This window comes from Melospiza georgiana, chromosome 5 (genome assembly GCF_028018845.1).
Source record: "Melospiza georgiana isolate bMelGeo1 chromosome 5, bMelGeo1.pri, whole genome shotgun sequence".
Taxonomy (NCBI): domain Eukaryota; kingdom Metazoa; phylum Chordata; class Aves; order Passeriformes; family Passerellidae; genus Melospiza; species Melospiza georgiana.
The window spans coordinates 51,024,004-51,044,080 of record NC_080434.1 but is presented as its reverse complement, the minus strand read 5'-3'; the positions used below and the strand labels follow the sequence as shown (position 1 = coordinate 51,044,080).

Sequence of the window (20,077 nt, the reverse complement as noted above, 5' to 3'; positions counted from 1 at the left end):
ATGTTTTTCCCTTCCCTCAACCACCATTCTGAACAAAATAATTTTGCAGTTTCATGGAGCAGTAACAGGTGAGACAATCACTTTATGCAGCTAAATTTATTCTCAGAACAGATTACATTTAAATATGGAGAAGTGGTCAACAGCAGGGAAAATTGTCCTTTTGTTGTCAGTCATGTACTTTTATGTAAGACTGGGCTCTGCTAATAAACAGTGTTGTGTTTCCTTCTGTCTCACTGTTGTTAAATCAAACCTGCATGGGCTGATGGGACAGCACATGTGACAATGTGTTAATTAATGTGCCCAGGAAAGGAGTAATGCATTTGGGGGTAATGCTGAAATGCTGTGCCCATACTGGCTCTTGAAATGAGAATATTCTCTTTTCCATGGGTGATGTACTAACACTTTTAGATTCCATGATGAATGATCTATGAAATGCTTGATAAAATTAAGAAATGTAGAACCCTTAGTGACAGCCTGGGTGTGAGCTATTAGATACTCCACAATTTTTGTTCCTCTGCCACTGAAGGGCATAATATTTCTGTAGGTACAAGTGACTCTGCACAGGAAGTATATCACTAAACCTTTTTTTATTGTGAATGGATTCTGTGCTATTCCTATGCTATTTTTGTCATTCCCAGTTAACCACCCTGTAGGTGGCCTCCATAGCCTTGCATCTCCCACACCTCCTTGCCCCCCTGTAAATGAAACAGTCAGTGGCTTAAATAAAACCTACAGCCAGCACTACAGATTTCAAAAGAAAGGCTTTTATCTATTAGTCATTGACTGTGAATATAAATCTCCTTGCTTCTGCAAGGGGGTGTGTTAATGACATGACTGACTGACATGTGATACCTCTAACTTACTACTTGCATTGAAAAAAATTACAACATTAGCTTTGCTTTACATGATTCTTCTACAGACTTCAATAAAAATGTGACTATAAATAATTACAAAGCCTGCCTTTTTTTAGGCAACCTATGGTATACAGAGTGGAGAATGTTACAAGAGCACATCCAGTAAAGACAATACATCAACATAATAAAGCAGGATATTTCAGTAAAAATAGAATAAATAAAATAAAAATATTTTAAGCTGTATTTAACAGGTTAAGTTAGAATATGGCATCAGACATACAAGGCATAGTGAACATGGCTGCCGGCCTACAGAATCACTAGGTATTATAAAAAATGCATAGATAACTGAAGGGTTGCCATAACATCAACTAGAACAATTGCAGTTGCTCAAAAACACACACACACCTCATACATACTTTTTTTGGCCATGGTAAAAAGAGCGTCTGAATATATTGTGAAACAAAAGATAATAGGCTCTGATTCTGCAAACTCCTGGGTGTGTATTAAATCTTTTGGAGAATTAGGAGCTCTACTGAAGCAAAAAGGCCACGTATAGTCAAATCATCAAGCACACTACTTAAATATTTGCAAAATCAACAGCATTTTGTTAACAGACATAAACCTTTTAAAACACACACGGGCGAGTGATGCACAGCTTTTCAAATACCCTTCTGTCTTCTCAGCCCTGCCTGCAGTTGCCTGCATTGCTAATGAAAGCTAACCAGATGTTCTAGCCTTGACAACACGGATGTAGAACCTTTACACTGCTGTTTGCCAAGTGTTGGTTTAGTTAAAGAGAGTCTGGATCTCTCTTGGGGAGAATCAGCATGGTGCAGATGCAATGAAAAAATTCCATTATACTGTTTAAAATTAATTCACTGCTGTACAACAGTTACCAATCTCAAATCACGACATTGTCAGCAGGAACTTTAAAAAGATACTGTCAAAGTATTTAATTTAAAATAAAATAAAATGTGAATCACTAGCACAAGGATGAACAAGGAAACTTTTAACTTCACAATCCTACCTAAGGGTACCTGTTAGCCACCACAATCTGAGAGCAGTCATCCCTGGAAATATTCAAGACCAGGTTGGATGGACAGCTTTGGTGAAAAGTGCCCTCTGATAGGGTTTGGAATGAGATGACCTTTGAGGTCTCTTCCAAACCAAACAGTTCTGTGATTCTGTGCTAGAAGTGAGTTTTACACTGCTCCTAGCAGGGTGGCTGGGATCAGGACTGGGAACTACAGAAGCTATATGCAAGCTGCCATCCCCATGCTTTGTGCTCTGGGTTTGTTTGCACGTCCTCCCCTCCAGCCCTCCTTCTCCAGCTGTGCAGGCAATAGAGGTGGTGCAAAGGAGGTGGCAAGAGCGTGAGCCTTGGAGGGGAAAGAGCTGCTTCAGTGCCCGACGTGCAGGATCGTGGTCATGAAGAGATCTGAGCTCCTCAGAGGATCAGCTCTTCAGAGGGTATTGTAGAAAGCTAAATTTAATTACAATAGTTGCATAGCCAGCCTTCACCTGACACTAGCTCATACATCACACTGAGTTTGGTAATGATTTTCCTGCATTTTTTCAGCACAGAAATTTCTTGAATCATCATTATTTTCCTGTTGTGTTCCTAAGTTACTTCGCCAGATGTGGTCATTAATTTCTTCAAACAAGGAAATAAAAAAGAAAATAGTTTGTTTATAACAGTCTCTTGCATATTAAAATAAAAGAGCTATTGTAACAAAAACTTTGCCAGTGCTCCTTTATCACAAGATTTGCAGACTTGGGAGACAGTTACAGTTTGGAACCTAGCTATAAATGGAGGCAAAACATTTTTAACACTAGTTAAACATAATGTTCCAAAATCTGTACCAATCTGCAGGTTTAGACAGAAGATGACAAAGGAAGAGACTGAAGATGCAGGACTGCATTTCAAAATCAGCCTGAGGTACAATTTTGAGGGCAATGCTGGGCTGATTTTGAGGGTCTGCAGGTGTGTAAAGCAAATCAATCAGATGAAGTCTTTGGAGCAAAAGCAGTGAAATCCAATTGCACCACCTGAAACACTACCCTGTTAAAAAACAACTCTCTTCTTATTTTGTTACAAGAGCATTGAAAGTAAAATAAATTTCAGGAAGTTTTGTAAATAACAAGAAATGTAATTGTTCTTCTGGCATGCTAAGTATTCAGCAACAAACTCCAAGGGAAAGGGGGAATTATGCAACCAGACACTGAACTGAACATTTCATCAAACACTTGTATAGAAAAGGTATGGAATAGTTTAGTCTCTATAACAGTTTTAAGAGAATAAAATCACTAACTACTTCTTCTTATTCCTGATTGGTTTGAGCCCTCCATGAAACAAATTATTTTTGATGAATTAATGATAGATTTAGGAGAATAAATTTAACAGCCAGCAGTTGAATTTGTATGTTTAAAGCTTAAAAGCTTCACTGGATCACCCTGCAACTCAATTACTGAAAACACTTCTGTATTTTTCATCATTGGTTTGGTTTTAAACAGAATTCTTCTGTAAGACCATAATGTGTAACCAGAAGATGACATAATGACACTACAATTCAAAAACATGTCAGGGAGATGTTAAAGTAGTTGCTAGACCAATGCTGACAAACAATTTAAAACTAACAGGTGCAGTTCTGTAAAAATAAAACTTGGTATTTAATCTACAGTAATTCAATGGTAGCTAATACTTGATACCTATTCCAGTGTTGAAAACAGAGCAAAGTGCTGTAGGATTTAAGATTGGTTTATGACAAATCCAGCTCAAGAAGGTGAAATTTTTAACTCAGGCATCATTCACTCCAAGGATTTTAGCACGAGTTCACTGGGAGGGACGTGGCCATATTCTCTTTTTTGTGTGAGTTTAGGTAAAGTTCATGTATTTACAATCAAACAGACCTTCCATTGCCCATGATGTAACTCACTGACAGCAAAAAAATTATTCATGCTTCTTTTCATATCAGGCGATGGTGGCAGGAAGGAGAGAACATGCGTGTGTAACATTGTTTCCATGGGGTGGACTCTCTGAAGAGGAAGCATCAGCAGCTGCAATGGAAGGGCAGACGTGGTCCGTTCACGGGCCCAGTGTGGCCATGCTGCCTTCAGTCACTTGGTGGGAGAGCAGCTACGGCATCTCGGGCACCGGGCGCTTCTGTTTCAAAGTGTCAATGAGGGACAAGACTCCTCTTTTCACGTTGGTGGTGACTCTCCTGGTCACCGAGTCTGCGGGCGGCGGCGGCGGCCGGACTTTGTGTGAGGGAGGTCTGGCTACCAAGCACTTCTGATACCGCAACTGCAACGGAGCAAAGCCACTCTGAAACCATTTCTGCAGCAAGGAATTCACTGACCATTTCAAACACGCTTCTGTATTTTCTCATTAGTCAAACATCTGCTACGTCTGCTTTGGCTGTGGCAAAAAGCTCAGCTGAAGTAATGGGAAATTGGTCTATCAATGTTTGGGCAGAAACTGTCCATTAGCACGCAACAAATATGGGAATAAATCATATAAATACCAATTTGAAAACTGAAAAGTAAGTTTTCTGGGTTCAGTTACTCTCGAAAAAGGATTATTTTCTGGATTTCATAACATGAATCCAAGCAAAATGTTTTTTTGGCATTAGATAATTTGTGTAGTGAAAGAAAAGATTTCTAATTTGCATAGATGCTGCAGAGGTTAGGAGGGAAAATAATTAAAGGGGCATTGTTCACTAAGCTGGTGCTTCAAACATTAAAATGTTTGGATTTTAATTGATTAAATATTTTAATTGATTAAATAATAATATTAATTCCGATTTCTATCTTTCTTTTCTCTGTCTTGAAATGGATATAATTACAAATTTGAAAAAATGCAAATTTATGGAGGCAGTGAAAATCTAAAGTGCTATTAGATGCCTTTGAAGAAGGTTACTTACCATACAAGCAGCCTGAACAGCTTCTGACACATTGCCTGCATTAGGTTCACACCAAAACACGTGGCACTCAAAGTGCTGGTTTCCCGTGTCCATGATGAAGGCGAAGGTGTGGATGTCCTTGCCCACCCCCATGAAGGACAGGAACCGCACACGACACTCCACCATCACCTCCTCTTCATTCTGCTCAGGAACCAAAGGGTTCAGCATTACTGCTGCATGCTCTGGGGAACTTTCAGTTTTGATTAAATGGGAGGATATCCTGATACATTATTGCAATTTGTTCTTATCTGTATGACCCAAGCATGCTCAGGCCTGGGCTGGATCTCTCCCTCTAGGCTGCCACTGAGGCTTTGAGCATTACCACAAAATTTTAAAATGTTGCACACTTTGGAAGCTGCTTGTTTTGTGAAGAAATCAACAACATGGGTACATGGGTATAATGACTCCAAAATATGCTCCCCTATCACTGGTGTGTTATAGAGATGTTGGTTTAGTACCTCATCAAAAGACATATATAAAATACAGCATTAGTAAGTCTCACTGTATTAAACTCTATGGAAAATGCTCTACATTTTCTTCTGTAACACAGATTTTTATATTACTCTTGGCATCCATACCAAGAGTAAGGCAAATGCAGTTTGGAATTTAGGATTGCTACTACTTTGGGCTTAACCTACAACATTTTAGACTCGAAATTCCTAGAAAGGAAAACACTGAATTTAATTATCTAATGAATATTTATGGTAATTTATTTCTGAGAACATGCTTGGAATGATAAATAAAACTGGAGCTGATATGAGCAGTAATAGCCTCTGCAGATTCTGGAAAGAAATAAAATGCAAAATAAACAAATGAATTTTAGTTTAAATTAACCCTACTAGCATTTCTGTGTTCCTGGATTTCAACACTCATATAATTTTAGTTGTGTTTTAAAGAACACAGTTTGCCTTACTCTTTCATTGATGACTGTGACAGTAGCATCAGCAACGTTCATGGTAACTGGCAACCAGTCATCTTTGCTAGAGGAAGCCATTAGACTTTCAATGGCACTGTTCAGAGTATCCATTCCTAAAAAAGAATAAAATGCAACACTGAAAAATAAAAAAAATATATATATAACAACAGATATTTTTATCTTCACACAGCAGTACAGAAAACAGATTGTTTTGGATTCCTTATTAAAATTAATTTGATAATGGAAGAAGGTATTATGAAGTTGTATTTCTCCACCCCTGGAAGAGCAAAGGAGGTGCCTCTGGCTTACAAAAAACCAGGATAGCATCTTGTTTAGCTTAGCTTTTATACTGTTTCAGTCTTTCTCATTAGTAGCAGAACTCATATTCAGAGAAAGCTGTAGAAAGAAACTCTGCCTTCTTGGCAGCTCCCAGAATACCCTGTTTGCAAAACAAATGTTCATGTGATGCCCTGAATATTGGATGTCTTCATGCCTGATTCATGTGACTGAAACAGAAGAGGTGCTACCCTCCAGAAGTTTAAGCAAGTTTAAGCAAGGAGCTTTGGAATTCACTGAAGTGTTACATACCCACAGGTTTTGCTACAGGTAGCATGCCCAGGTACTGGACGTGAAACTTCTGTACCAGTTCTGTCTTTGGTGTTGGGAAATCTACTGCATGGGAACAAAAGTCAATTTCTATTAATCAGCATTCACAGCAGAAAAAAAAGCATTTTTATTTCATCAATAATATAAAACTGTTTACCCATTAATTGTACTCTGAAGGTATTGCATTGATTTAAAGAAATTTTTATTTCTTCTAACAAGAACAAGCCTCAATCATTTCTAAAGGAATTTTTGGTCTATGCTTAGCATAGAAGCACATTATAATGCTGGCATATTAAACCACAGAAAATATGGGTCTCTGAGATGTATAGACCTAAGTTTCACTACAACAATTATGTAAAATCTGCTTTAATACCATCCTTGCTAATATGTTAAACACAGTCTCCAAGTAATCAGTACTACTGCCTGAACAGAACACATTACACAGACCATTGCACAAGCTGATGTATGGATTAGGAGCAAGATATTCAGTACAAACTGGTGGATCCAGAGGCATATAATTTTCTGAAAAGCTAATGCAAAGTATATTTGTTCTCCTGGAATAGTTTCAAAACAGCAGCTACTAAGATGTGACAACAGCACACAAAGGCAACTTCCTTCTACCATGCAGTAAAGTGTGCAAAAGCTGGATGACATCCCAGCACTTGCACCCTTGCCTCAGAAGCTGCTAAAATAGATGCTGAAACCTAGGAGGAGAACTCCTATGGCACTTCTGAATCCAAGTGAGTAATTGGAGTATATTCTGGTTTTAAGGAAGATTTGGCCAACAGTTGCAGTCTCAAGTCAGGAGGTATTTTGATTTGAAAAAGACAGTATCCTGAGTAGCCACAAATAAGTATGACTGTGTTTGAAACACTTGCATTTCAAAATAAAAGAGGAAACGCATGAGTTGACATAACTGAGCAGGACTCCATAACTGTCACCAAAACCAAGAAAAATACTTAAAGTAATACAGAAACAGATTACCATCAGTCAGATACATTAATTATAGATTAATGATATAATAGATTATATTACAGATACATCAGGATACACTCCTGACTTCTCTACCCAGCATGCTCCATTTTTGTCAAAATCTGCATCAGAAACAACACTTATCTAAACCAGGACCATCCTGAGGAGGATACTAGCTGTAACACACAGTACCTTGCAGAGGAACATCAAGGGTGACATTTGTCCTGTCTTGCAATGAGCTGCAAGCCATAGCTTTAGCATTTTTCCGTTCAGCCATAATCTGAAGAAGACAGTAATAATACAGCATTAAAAAAAATATATATATATATAGTACAGCAGCAACTACAATCTACTCATTTTACAACCCTATTTCTGAAATCTGAAATAAGTCAGAGAGTACATGACTAAGCAGGTTATTCTTTTTAAATAACAATTTAAACAGTTAATAATTTTAACAGTTAGCAACTATTTTTCTTGGTCCTGCAGGATAATACCATTGAATAACACCATTCAAACAAGGTTTGATTTATTTATGGAGTTTAACATCATTGTTTATTATTAATTGAACCTCTGTGTTCTTTTCCCATTTTGAACCTGCAGCTTCTTTATTATTCAGGAAAGCCTTTGGCCTCTACACACACTTGTCAAATCAAAGGCACATATCATCCTCCTCAAATGTAAATGCTCATCTATTTGCATCCTTTCCCTTACAAATCCTCTACACTGCTTCTCGTTGCCAGTTACATAAACTAAGCTAGCACTGCACACAACTGCTGATTACATGTATAAGTCTCAGGGACCTCTGAACAGACAAATGCAGCTGATTTTAAACCCACTTGCCTTTGAGCAGATTTCGTGTAAACTTGTAGCAATGGCTTTTGCAGGTGTGTCACATCGAAACACATGACATTTCAGAATTCTGGTGTCCTTGTCTCTTGCCACGTAAGCAAAGTCTCTGTGTAAACAAGATAAAGGGACACAAAACATTAAAATCAGTTGTATTTCCAAAACTGCAAGTCCTACATCACCTTAACAGGTGTATATCTCAGCTCTTAAGGTACAAAATATATACCTTCCATAAAGCAGGCCTACAAATGTAGTAAACTGCTTACCCATGAAACACATATCTAATCTATATAATTCAAAACCTTAATCTATATAATTCAACAGCTCATTACGGTTTCCTAACCATGCAACTTACTCAAGTTACAACCTGTAATTCCAAATGCAATTGTAAATAAACAGCAAAATTTACTCAAATATATTACTGAAGATGAAGTAGAGAGAGAATTACATATTAAGACAGAAACCGTATGCAGCTCTTAACTGCTAGAAAACCCCAAGAAATAGCATACAACACTGTAGTCAGAGAAAAATCATATTTCAAAGTGTATAAAGTGCTTAAAATATGCAGATAGTAATTAGAGATCTGGTTGCATAAGGGAGATGTGAACCTGCTGAGCTTTGCTCACACTAATTGCCCTAAATTTCTGACCTTATTTTTTCAAAAGTTAAATAAAGCTGCCCTACAAAAGGGATTTTTGTACTGTACTGGCTGGCTAGTCACCACAGCACATACAGCTTTCTAGCATGGATGAAGGAAGTGCCATGACAAGGTTTATTTGTTCTCAGGCTGCTTAGGAGTTGGAGCTCTTCTGAGACAGTCCAAGTGACACAGCTGAGCCAGGAAGAAGCCTGGCTTTGCCCAGCTGCCATCCTTGCGATACCAGACTCCCTCTTTGCTGGTCTTGCACCTCTGCTTTTTCATGTCCTCCAAGCAACCACAGCTCACTCCTACTTTGTGTCCCTCTTGCTACCTTCAGATTTCTCTGGGACTTTGCTCCAGCCTCTTATGCTGAAATTCCTTTTCAGTGTCTTTCTGTTTTACATATAAATAATTACCAGCAAAGCTCTCAGTGGTGAAGAGATAGGAGGGATATTCCTAAGCCACAGGCCTAGTATAAACTAAAGTACTTCTGTATATAAAAGTCTGTAAATATTCTGAGCAGGGTTTAATGTACCATGGATGGCCAATTTTAAAATTCATTTTAAATGCTCCAGGAATTGAAGAATTTTACACTGAAGCTATCTAGGGAGAATCAGTGACTGTGGCAAATGGATTTTCTGGCCTTCCTGCTCTGTACAAGACACAGACCCTGTCCTGCAGTTAAGTACTGTGCCTGTACCTAATTGAATGGCAGATTTTGCTCTTCATGAGCCCTTGCAATATAAGGGCTGCTCAGTAACAGGTACAGGTGGTTGCTCCAGCTAAGTGCTTTGCAACCTGAAGCCTGATTAATAATATTTAAAAAACCCCCAAGCTACACAAAACTGTCAGAGCATGAGATCTGAAAGCAATTGCACATGACAGCACCAAGCAGAAACACTGAATGGAGCTGGGGGCCCCTCTCCATGCCCCTGCATGCCAGCCTGCAGTGGTGGCACACATCAGGGAGTGGGGCAGCACCTTCCCCTGAGCCCTTCCTGCATGGAGAATGGCCTGCCCTGGAGAGGAATGTGAGACACAGGAATCCTTTGGGACAGCTTCACCCAGCTGATGGTGACCTGCAGGACAAATCACACAGCAGTAATCCAGGAAGGTGCTGTCTGTTACAGAAGATGCCCCAAGGCTTCCTCCCCAAGTCCCTTGGCCACAAGAGCTTTTGGCATGTTGTTCCCTTTTTCTGCACTGCAAGATGCTGAGTTTCAGCTGGAATCTTGCTCCTGGAAAGAGACTGGTGCTTTTGGCTCATCTGGACATGTGCCAAGCCTTGCTTTAGAATGGTTTCCTCCTCACTTAACTCATCAAAAGCAGGCTGGAGACTCCTAGCTGGACTCCAAGAGAAGAGGGTGTGGATCACCTGCAGCCTATGAAAAACTTGCAGTTAACGGGAAAAACATGAAACAATGTGCCATATCAAAACCCCCTGGGATTGGTGGTGGGTGCTGGGAAGGAGCTGCCAGGACCACCCGGCCCAAACCTCAGCACTGCATGCAAGGCTTGTGTCCTGCCCCTCCAGCCTCTGTAAATATTTCTGCTTGTGATGGTATGCAGTCATTAACAAGGCTGTGTAACACAATTACAGAAGAAAGTGACACACCAGCCAGTAGAGCAGTTTCAAGGACTGAGAGCTAATAAAACCCTGGTGGTGGTGTTGCAGCCTCACACACCAGTGTTGCACCTGAAGTACCTGAACAGCTTGAACAAAGTAAACCAGCTAATCACACTCATGGACATAAAGCTTCAGATGATCAGGGCCTGCATCTACTGAGACAAAGTATGAAATGTGAGTTCTTCTAAACCTGTGGTACCACATCACACTCAGCCCTGCCAGCACCATCTGTTTTCTAATCATCAATCAGAATTAGCACACAAACCATCCTTCCCCCTTCTGGCAGTGCACAGACAGTACCACTGATGCCATGAATCCATGGAAGCCACCCAGATGCTTGCATGGGTGGCCCTACATGGCAGCCCAGCAGCCAAGACGTGGGGATGGGCACTGGCTGGTGGCAGCTGGCTCCTCCCCTGCCAGCAGGCATTTCCAGGCACCCAGAGAGCAGAGCTCCATGGTTGGTCTTGGAGAAGAAAGGCACGGCTTTCTGAGGATTTCAGAGTTTCTGCTTCCTACAGCAACAATAAAAGTTAGGAAAAGTTTCGTGTTTCCCTACCTAGGACCACAATGGAACAGCTTCTTTTTTGTCCAGAGCGTTGAATCCCAAGTAAGGCAGAAGACCAGTCTCTGATTCTTCCTCCACTTCAGATCCCTTCTGGGCTGCTTCATCTATAAACCTTCATTTGACTGCAGCTCACTCGAAGCTGATTAACATTTAAGTGAGATTTATGTGCAACAGGCCCCTGGGATAATGAAGAAGTGCTGAGCAACGTGTTTGCAATAGAAATTTATGGAAAAGGGCAAATGCCTCCTCTTACCACTCCCCTATGTTTACATTCTGCTAGGAAAACCAGCAAAAAAAGAAATGAAAAAGCCATTACAAAGCCCACAGCTGGTCAGAGAGCCAGCACAGGGTTAACATCACATCTCAACCAGCTGGACAAGTCTCTGTCTCCATAGGGGTGTGCACATGAAATCAGTGGGATGAGCAGCAAGGTGTTTAGTGGGAGAATGATGTTGCAAACAAAGCTGTATACTCCTAAAATTTCATAACAGAAGTGCAACACTTCAATTGATACAGGATTATAGAGAAGTGCTGCACAGAGGGTATTTTTAAATTTAAAAAAAACATTTGCACACTACATCATCCACTAATAACTTTCCAGTTATAGGAACTGGATATAAATCAGTAATCTGGACAAAAGCTAGAAAAACAAAAAAATAGATAAGAATTACTTTGTGCAAGACTAGGTAAGACTGGTTCTGCTAAACAGTTAAAAATTTGTAGTAATTTATTTTGAAAGAATACAGAACTAGAGAAAGACATTTTAAAAAGCAATTTTGAGAGTTGAAAAGACAATGTAAGGTGCTAAGTAGAAGGGAATTAAATCTCTATTTGCTCTTTTACTCTCTTTAATTGGCAAATGCCTACAGTCATTGACTAAACCCTAGATAATCATACCTATTTAACACCTGGCTAAGCATCACTTAGCTGCTCAACCTTGGATGAATATAATCACATTAAAAGCAATTTATGCTAATGCTGTCCTGTTTGAGTAGCAGTTATAACCATTTGCCACTATTAGGGGTAAAGTCCTAGGAGGCATCCCAATTAAGTACAGCCTAGAAGAGTAGCACATCCTCCATTACCTTCTCACATTAAACTTATTTCTTCAAAAGACTGTAGAAGAATGTAGAATTGCATGAATCCTTTTGGTTAAAAACCCCTAACATTCTAGCCTTAAAGTATGAAATAAAATTTTTTACTCTTCTCAATAAAATTAAATTGCTGCTATTTAAAACACCTACATTAAAATGATACACATGCAGGAAAATGTACATTTCCTTCCAGATTTATGTATTACAAATTGTAACAAGAATCCTTGAACCACAAAATTATATTCTCTGGGTTTGTCTTAAAATTGACTGAAATTCATCCAGAATAGCCTAGAGGAGATGATTTCTCTGAACTGGTGTACAGATTCTGTGACTGCAGGGTCAGGGAGCAGATACCCCAGGCTGTGGGGAAATCATCTCCTGAGCCTGTGACTTCCAGGCTTCCCTCTGCTTTCCTGCAAACAGCTCACCAGAGACTCAGGAGAGCAGGGAACACAAAGGGAGAGCAGGGTCAGAGGCACCTGGCAGGGGGCTGCCATTCCCTGCCAAGGCTTGGATGTCCATGGGAGCAGAGGAGGGGCAAAGCAAGAGAAGGGAGAGGAGGCAGGTGATAAAAGCAGGCAAATGTAATGCCATCAGGACCATCCTCAGGTGGGTTTTTCCATGACACACAAATATTCTAGTACCATGAATGGTAGAGAAGATGAGATGCAGGAAACCCTGCAGTAATATGTATGTTAGAAATTACAGATTCTCTGCATTAACATTTCAAGGTTTTTATCCAGGCTTCTTGTTCACATAGGAGAAAGGAGAATGGCTTATGGCTGAAATAATGTTTGTGACTCTGTTCACTTGTCTTTTTATTATGGTCCCACCAAGGAACTTGCAAAGTTAGGGAGAAAAAATCCAAAGGTAAGCAAATTATAATTAAATGAAACAAGCAGCATTCACAACACTGCAAAATGTGTTTGCAAAAGATTTACTGAAGACCTTTCAACTACCAGATACCAGACAGATACCAAGTGAAACCACTGCTTCCCTTCCACCTGTTCGAAATGAAACTCATAGCCCTTTCTTCAGGTGAATATACAGCCAACACTGTGGAATCAAATCCTGGAGGAGGAAGAAAAATAACTATTCCCAGGAGTCTTCTCCTTCCCATTTTTGTTATACAGTAGCCACATGTACCCTTCTCCCCTCAGTGATGAGAGCTGGAAGTGATGTGGGAGAGAAAGAATTTTGCCTGTGTTTCTGACAGTTGCTGGAAATCCTAAACACACATTAAAACCTTTCCTTTTTCTTCACTCCAAGTGCTCCACCTCACAGAGCTCCTCCACCTCTTTAGCTACTCTCCAGCTACAGCACACTTGGCCACCATGACATTACCCTGGTGATGAATTTTGGATCCAAGCAGTTAAAATGCCCTCCCCAAGAAGAGAAAGGGAGACTTTTGAGTTTTTACTCAATTTGAAAATTGATTTCCTTGCAGCAAAACATCAGTTCTGCATTTAAATAAATTCTTCTCAAATGGTCTGGCATTCACAGAGTGTAGCTTGTTTTTCTAATTCAAGCATAAAGTTTGTAGGGCAAATTATCCCCTGCTGAAAGGCTGTTTGCTTCATTCCTTGATAATGTCACTTGCTAACTCTGAAGGAGGAGCTATGGCGACTTTGTGTGATTCTCAGAGGCTTTAATCTGGCAGCTCTAAAACTCACAGCTGCCGGGTTTTCTTTGATGTCTTATCATCACCACAGTTCTGTGTGCTTCCAAAATTTGTTCAAACCCTCTCAGAGCTGATAGGTCTGATACCCAGCTCAGCCCCCTGAGCCCAGTGCTTCCAAGCCTGAAGCATTTGCACGACTTTCACTCCGATTTCCTTCCTGCAGCCTGATCTTAGGCAGCTGCAAAAGCTGCTCCCAGAGGGGCTTCCAGGGTCTCGGTGCTGCCTGCCACCTCCTCCTGTGCCCAGGGGACAGGAGCCCTGCCAGCCTCACCAGCATGCGAGGGGCTCTGAGATGCTGCAAACCATTTCCTTCTCCACACCAAGGGTTTATTCTATTCCTGCAAAGGGCCACAGGTTTGCATCAGCTGGAGTCATGGCCAAGTGCAATTGTCCAGATCCATGAGCTCTCTTAGCACAGTGACAACAGTACAGATTGTACAGCTTAAATGTATGTCCCATGTTGGTCCTCCTTCCCAGCCTCAGCCCACAATCACAAAGCCAAAGCACCACCATCATGGCAAGGAGGACACTCTGTCCCATGTGCCATGGTCACCGCCAAGGGGGTGCCCTGGGAACGGAGCTCCTGCAGGACTGGCAGCCCAAGGAGGCTCAGACAGCAGTGTGTCACATCCAGACAGGGCTCACTGCTGCTCACCCACTGCTACACAGGCACAGCAGACTCAAAAGTCAATCAGTAGCTGAGATCTCTGCTTGTTTTATGGATGGATTGAACAAAGACAGAACATCTGGGACAGATGGTATGAAAAATCACTGGCCACTGACTTGGTCAACACAGATTTTTCAGGGTGTTATGTTGGTATTTTCCTTAACTACTTCACAATAATTTTGAAATGTGCATGGTGAGGGGGCTGCCTTCCTACCCTCTGCAGCAATTTTCAAAGAAAAGGCACACAAATGAGGTAGTTTGTCAAGACCATTATAGCTGCTGCTTTTCCCTGGAAGCATTGTAAAGTGGTGCTTTAACTCCTCAGGATGGCCAGTGTGATGAATCCTGAATTTGCTTTAAGTAAATGAATGTGTTATTATGCCTGTGTTATTATGCCTGAACAGCCTCTTTGCAGCAGATCCTGTAAATTTGACTTTGACAAATTAGTATTTAGATATTTTTGACAATGCTTCTGTCTTCCAGATCTAATTGGAAGACACAGGCTTTTGTTTAAAAGGAATATTTAAAGATTTAATAAGGAAATACATCAAGTTGAGATGCTCAAAGCTCTATAACAGATTTAACTGAAGACAGAAGACTACAGCAGAATAGTTAATTTCTCCAGTGTGATTTGTTTTATAAGCAAGGCTTCCTAGCTGTCCTTTGTTCTTTATTATTCAGACAGAGAACACGGCAGTTGTGCATAGACACTACACGCCAATCTGCTTGAAGCACACTTTTGCCAGCGCTAGGCTGGAAGCATCATTGCTCTCCACATGCACGAAACCTACATTAGACTGCAAAGCCATAATCAAGAAAGTTCAAATATTTCCCTAGGCCTACACTGCCTGAAGAATTGATTATAAAAAAGTCAGGCCTGGAAACCATTCTCATTATATTCCACAAAGCAAACACGAGGAACGGTGTGCATCTCTAAACCACATTCTTTCCACCCAGTCCCACTTTCAAGATTTTGCAATTTAGAAGAGCAAACAAACCCCAGATCTCATCTGAGGGATGCAATTCTATTGCTGAGAGCCTTTGGAGTGGCTGCAGCCCTTGTGCTGCAAAGCACCTGACTACAATGCCTCAGTGTCTGTGCTGCCATGAAACAGGAAGCATTGTGGAGAATTCCAAATGATCCCTTTGTACATCCAAACAAATCAAACCGACTGGGGACAACTTTTCATCAAACTTAAAATACAGGCAGGCAACCCAGACAGACTGGAAACAAATACCAAAATATTAAATAAACATTTACTTTTTCAAATCTTGCTAAACTTAGCTCTAAATCCCCTGCTCCCAGGATCATGTTTTCTTCAATTTTTAAAATAAAAGTTGAGATTTTAACACTGTCTTGTATTTCAGATTCCAGAAAACATCATCATCTGAATTTAATCCCAAGAAGGGAAGCAAATACTAAGACCCACTGCACTGCATGATTTTAAATTTTCCTATTATTTTAGAGGGCCTGAGGGAAAAAAAACCCAAAACAACCAACAGCCAGTATCAATTGGACAATTCTGTTAACAGCAAATTGAAAAGGTGACAGATATGAATTTACTCACTTAAGTTGAGCTTCTGTTCACTGATACAAGCAAACCAATACAGCATTTTTCAGGGCATGCCAGAAGGATAAACACAAAAATGGAAAAATGACAATAATTTACCTCTCTCTGAATCCAGGGAAGCATGAAGAAACAGAAAGAGCAAGTTAGAAAGCACTCAAGCAGACAGAGCTCCAGCAAATGATAAGAGAGGGTAGCTGAAGAGTGCTGTACATGTAACATACACTGTTTGTTTGTAGCACAGCATTTCTAAGCATACGGCCACTGTTTCCTCTCCACACCTCTTTCCATTGAATCTTGTTGCTCTGAAGTTTGGATTGTAAACATGCAATGAAGCCAAGAGGCATCAGCTGAATTCAGCGAGGCAGTGCAGACATATCAACAGTGGGAGGTAATACAGCTTAAAATACCATACAGAAGTCTGGGAAGTAGCATGCAGAAAGTATAAATAGACACAGAAAGTGCATGAACCTTCCTTCTTCCAAAATAACACCTTCTACAGCAGACACTGACAAAAGAAACAAGAATAATTCTTCAGGTTGTGCAAAACCTTACACTGTTTAAACTCAAAGAGTAGAAAGCAGGTTGTGCAAACTTTGCATGGTTTAAACTCAAAGAGAAGAAAGATTGCCGTCAGTTTTTTAAATGCCTCTTCCAAATGCTCATGCCCCAAGGTCACCTGGGGTGCTCTGAAAGTTGCACCCTGAAGAAGTGACAGCCTGGGGAACACCCTTACATGAGCACTGAACTGAAGCCAGGATGTATAAAATCACCACACACCTTCATTTCCAGAACACTTCAGCAACCACTAACATTGGTGTGACTTAACCCACATCCCTTTGAGAAGGCAGACAGGAGAGGCACAAGCTTCCCTGGCTGGAGGCTGCCCTTCTGTCCCCTCCCTGTCCCCAGAGCTGCTCTGCCTGCCTCCTGAAGGGCCGGAGGAGGCTCCCTGCAGGTGCTGGCACCTCCCACAGCCTGCAGCCCTCCAGGTGATGGCAGCCACCAGGAACCCTGCCAGGGACATGGGAGTGCTTCTGGAGCTTGTCCTGTGAGGAAAGCACAGCTCCCTAGGATGGTACACAAAGGGCTGGCTGGGCTGGGGAAGGATATGGGCTGCTGCCTGATTCTGTGCACCTCTCCCTAAACACTGGACATCCCTGTGTGCAAGGCACAGTGTCTCTGCAGGGACAATGGCCATCCTCAGGAGAGCTACTTAGTCCTGCTCTCCCACTCCTCCTGCAGGCACCTCACAACTTCCCTTTTCTAAGAAGGGCTTATCTCTAGTGAGCATCACAGCATGGTTCATGCACTGTGTGCAAAAATGTGGGACCCTACATCATTCCAGCTTGTAATTGACTCTTGGGGAAAAAAAAAAAGAAGAAAAAAAAAAAGAAGTGGAGTAGAAAAATCATCACATAGCAAGTAATAAGGCTAGGATTAAAGTCAGATCACACTGAAGGGAAGGGATCCAATTCCCATTAGACATCTCATGTCCGCAAGCTTGCAGCAATCGATCTGTTGCTTAGAAATGGCTTGGTTAATAGATCTGGAATAAACAGAAGTTTTCTAAGGCAGGTTTTAGCTAAACATACATATGGTTCCCTAATTCATCTGTCCAAAATGGATGTGTATGCATGCAGCTAGAGATTTAATTTTTTCTCATGCTGAGATGAAACCTCTCCTGTTACACTTTGTACCCCCTGTCCCTTGCAATAATCTCCATGTGGCTCCTTGTGACCAACAGGAATTCACTGCACCAACCTCTCCATGCACATGTCAGAGCTCCATCACAGTAGGTTTCACTTGACAGTGTGCTAGACTATTTCATTTAGGCTCCCCTTCCCATAAATGGCTGGATCAGGTGGTCTTTTCACATTCCTTCCAATCTGGATTGTTTTATGGTTCTATGAAAGCAGCCAAGTTGGAAAAATTATCTATATTACAAATGTAATGGACTTTCCTAGAAATTTTATAACAGAAGCATGAAGCTTAGCTTTATTGTAAAGAAGAAACACATGGTGCCCTGCTCCACTCCTGTCATGCACTGACCTGGGAGTTTCCCCTTTTCAATATCCAGTGAAGACCAGTGTGGATCTCCCCTGCCAATACCCCCCTCACTCCTTTGCTTCAACTCCACGGGCTTTCTGCTGGGCTTTGCAGAATCAGCAAGCACTTCAACTATTGCCAACATTTTATAAAACAAAGGGTTAAAATTTCAACATTGCAAATATTGGAAGTCTTTCAAATCTAAACACCATTAATACCATATGCCAGTGCCAATATGAAAATCAGAATTGAAAAAGTAGTATCTCTTTCACTTTCTGAGAAAACACAGTGTTTCTAGGTGGTATGAGAAGTAAACATTTATGATTTTCTTTGTCCATTAATCACTGACTTTATATGAAGTAGACAAACAGAGATTTCCATCTCTCAGAAAAAGCATTATACTGGAGAAACTGTCCTGTAACTTAGACACAACATACTGAGGGGAGGACAGGAAAAGGAATGCCTTAGAGACACAAAACATGACCTGCTGGAGCAAACTCTGAAAGGGAGATCTGTTAATTCCCCAATTGTTATGCAAGATACAACTGGACAGAACAATCACCACTGCAGCTGCCAGCCCAGAGAAAAGAGCACTGAAGGAAATTCAGGAAGGTGAGAGAAAAACAAGCAGCTGAGCTGCTGGACTTCCTCAGGCATGGAGAAATGAGTGGGGCTCTGGCTGCCGTGGCATGCATACGAATCAGGGGACGCTACCTCCTGCTTCTAACCAGTTAATTACTGCTTTGCAATTAAGCCAACAACTTCTCATAGAGTGCCTTGTAATTCATTAATCATTTTCATATAAAAGACTATTTGCCTGTATTTTCTTTACATTCTAGTAGCTCAAATATGGTTGAATAATTTACCTCTAAACTTAAATAAACATATTTTTAAAAAACCACCCCAAGACTAAAAAGTAGATACAGAAAGTTTCAGTTCAAGGGGCAGATTTTGTTGATTGCTCCAAGAGCCAGAAATGCTGCAAGAGCAGCTGCACAAATGCTTCTGTTTGGTGCCCTACATATCCCTTTCCAAGCTGACTGAGGTAAAACAGGTCAAGCCAGAGCCTGCCAATAACCTGGGAAGACAATCGCCAGAAAATTGTGTCAGGGCTGCTACACAGGATTTGAGATTCATTTCTGAGGGGAAAAGGCCAAGACCAAGAAAAACAGCCCATGACCTTCCAGCCTGCAGAGGTGTGAGAAAGGAGCAAACCCTGAGAGGACACTGCCTTCCAGGGAAGGTGCTAACAGTGTCTTCCTCCCCATCACTTCTGCCAGGCTCATTTATTCCAGGCTGCTTTCTGATTAGTGCCTTTAGGGAAAGAGCAGGAAGGGCAGGAAGGGCACCTGCCTCCCTGATCCCTGCTTGCCTCCAGAGTCCCCAAAGAGTGCTGTAACTGATGGGGCACTGCTTGAGTGCAAGACCATTCCGCATTTCTGTGCCAGGATTTGTACATCAGCGACTGATGCAAATCCTGGGGGCTGACACTGATGTGCAATGCCCACCCCATAAGCAGAGGGACGATGGAGATTTCACTGAGAGGTGAATGAAGACCCTTTGACATGGTGCTCATGAGGTGCTCACCTGCACTTCTGCCTGCAAGTTTGGGCTCAGCAATCCATGGAGAGTGACAAACTGGAGTGAGCCCAACTGTGGGCAACCAAGGCTGTAGGAGCCATGCTTGTTTAGCTTGGAGATGAGGTGGGCTTGTTTAGCCAGGGGACAAGGAAATGGGACAGGATCTAATTAATGGGTCCCACTTGCTCAAGGGAGGGTTTAAAAAATAGAGCAAACCCAAAAGTCTCTTTGCCAAGTGAGTGGGTAAACCCAGGGCTATATACTCTAAGAGGCCTCTAAGAGGCTGTGCACTCTGCTATTAGAGCCTTATAAATATCAACCTGAAGTGGCTCTGAGATAATCCTGACCCCTGCCCAGGTGTGGGCAGGAGGCTGCTCTGGCTGACCTGTTGCAGTCCATTCCAGGACAACTTTTTTCCCTGGCTCTGTAACAGAAGCACCTCCAAG

The 20,077-nt window shown here is 41.4% G+C and overlaps 1 protein-coding gene across 7 annotated transcripts in view; it reads right to left on the bottom strand.

Moving 5' to 3' along the window:
• Nucleotides 1-77: 77 nt before the first annotated feature.
• APBB2 (amyloid beta precursor protein binding family B member 2) overlaps nt 78-20,077 on the bottom strand; it is a 163,704-nt gene continuing 143,704 nt past the window's right edge. For all 7 annotated transcript variants that reach the window (XM_058023907.1, XM_058023908.1, XM_058023910.1 and 4 more), the window contains 6 exons: nt 8,151-8,265; nt 7,503-7,590; nt 6,321-6,404; nt 5,730-5,845; nt 4,778-4,957; nt 78-4,158 (listed from right to left, as the gene is read on the bottom strand). In XM_058023907.1, coding sequence (XP_057879890.1) covers nt 3,991-4,158; nt 4,778-4,957; nt 5,730-5,845; nt 6,321-6,404; nt 7,503-7,590; nt 8,151-8,265 — 751 coding nt within the window. In that variant the 3' untranslated portion in view covers nt 78-3,990. The remainder of the gene's footprint in view (nt 4,159-4,777; nt 4,958-5,729; nt 5,846-6,320; nt 6,405-7,502; nt 7,591-8,150; nt 8,266-20,077) is intronic.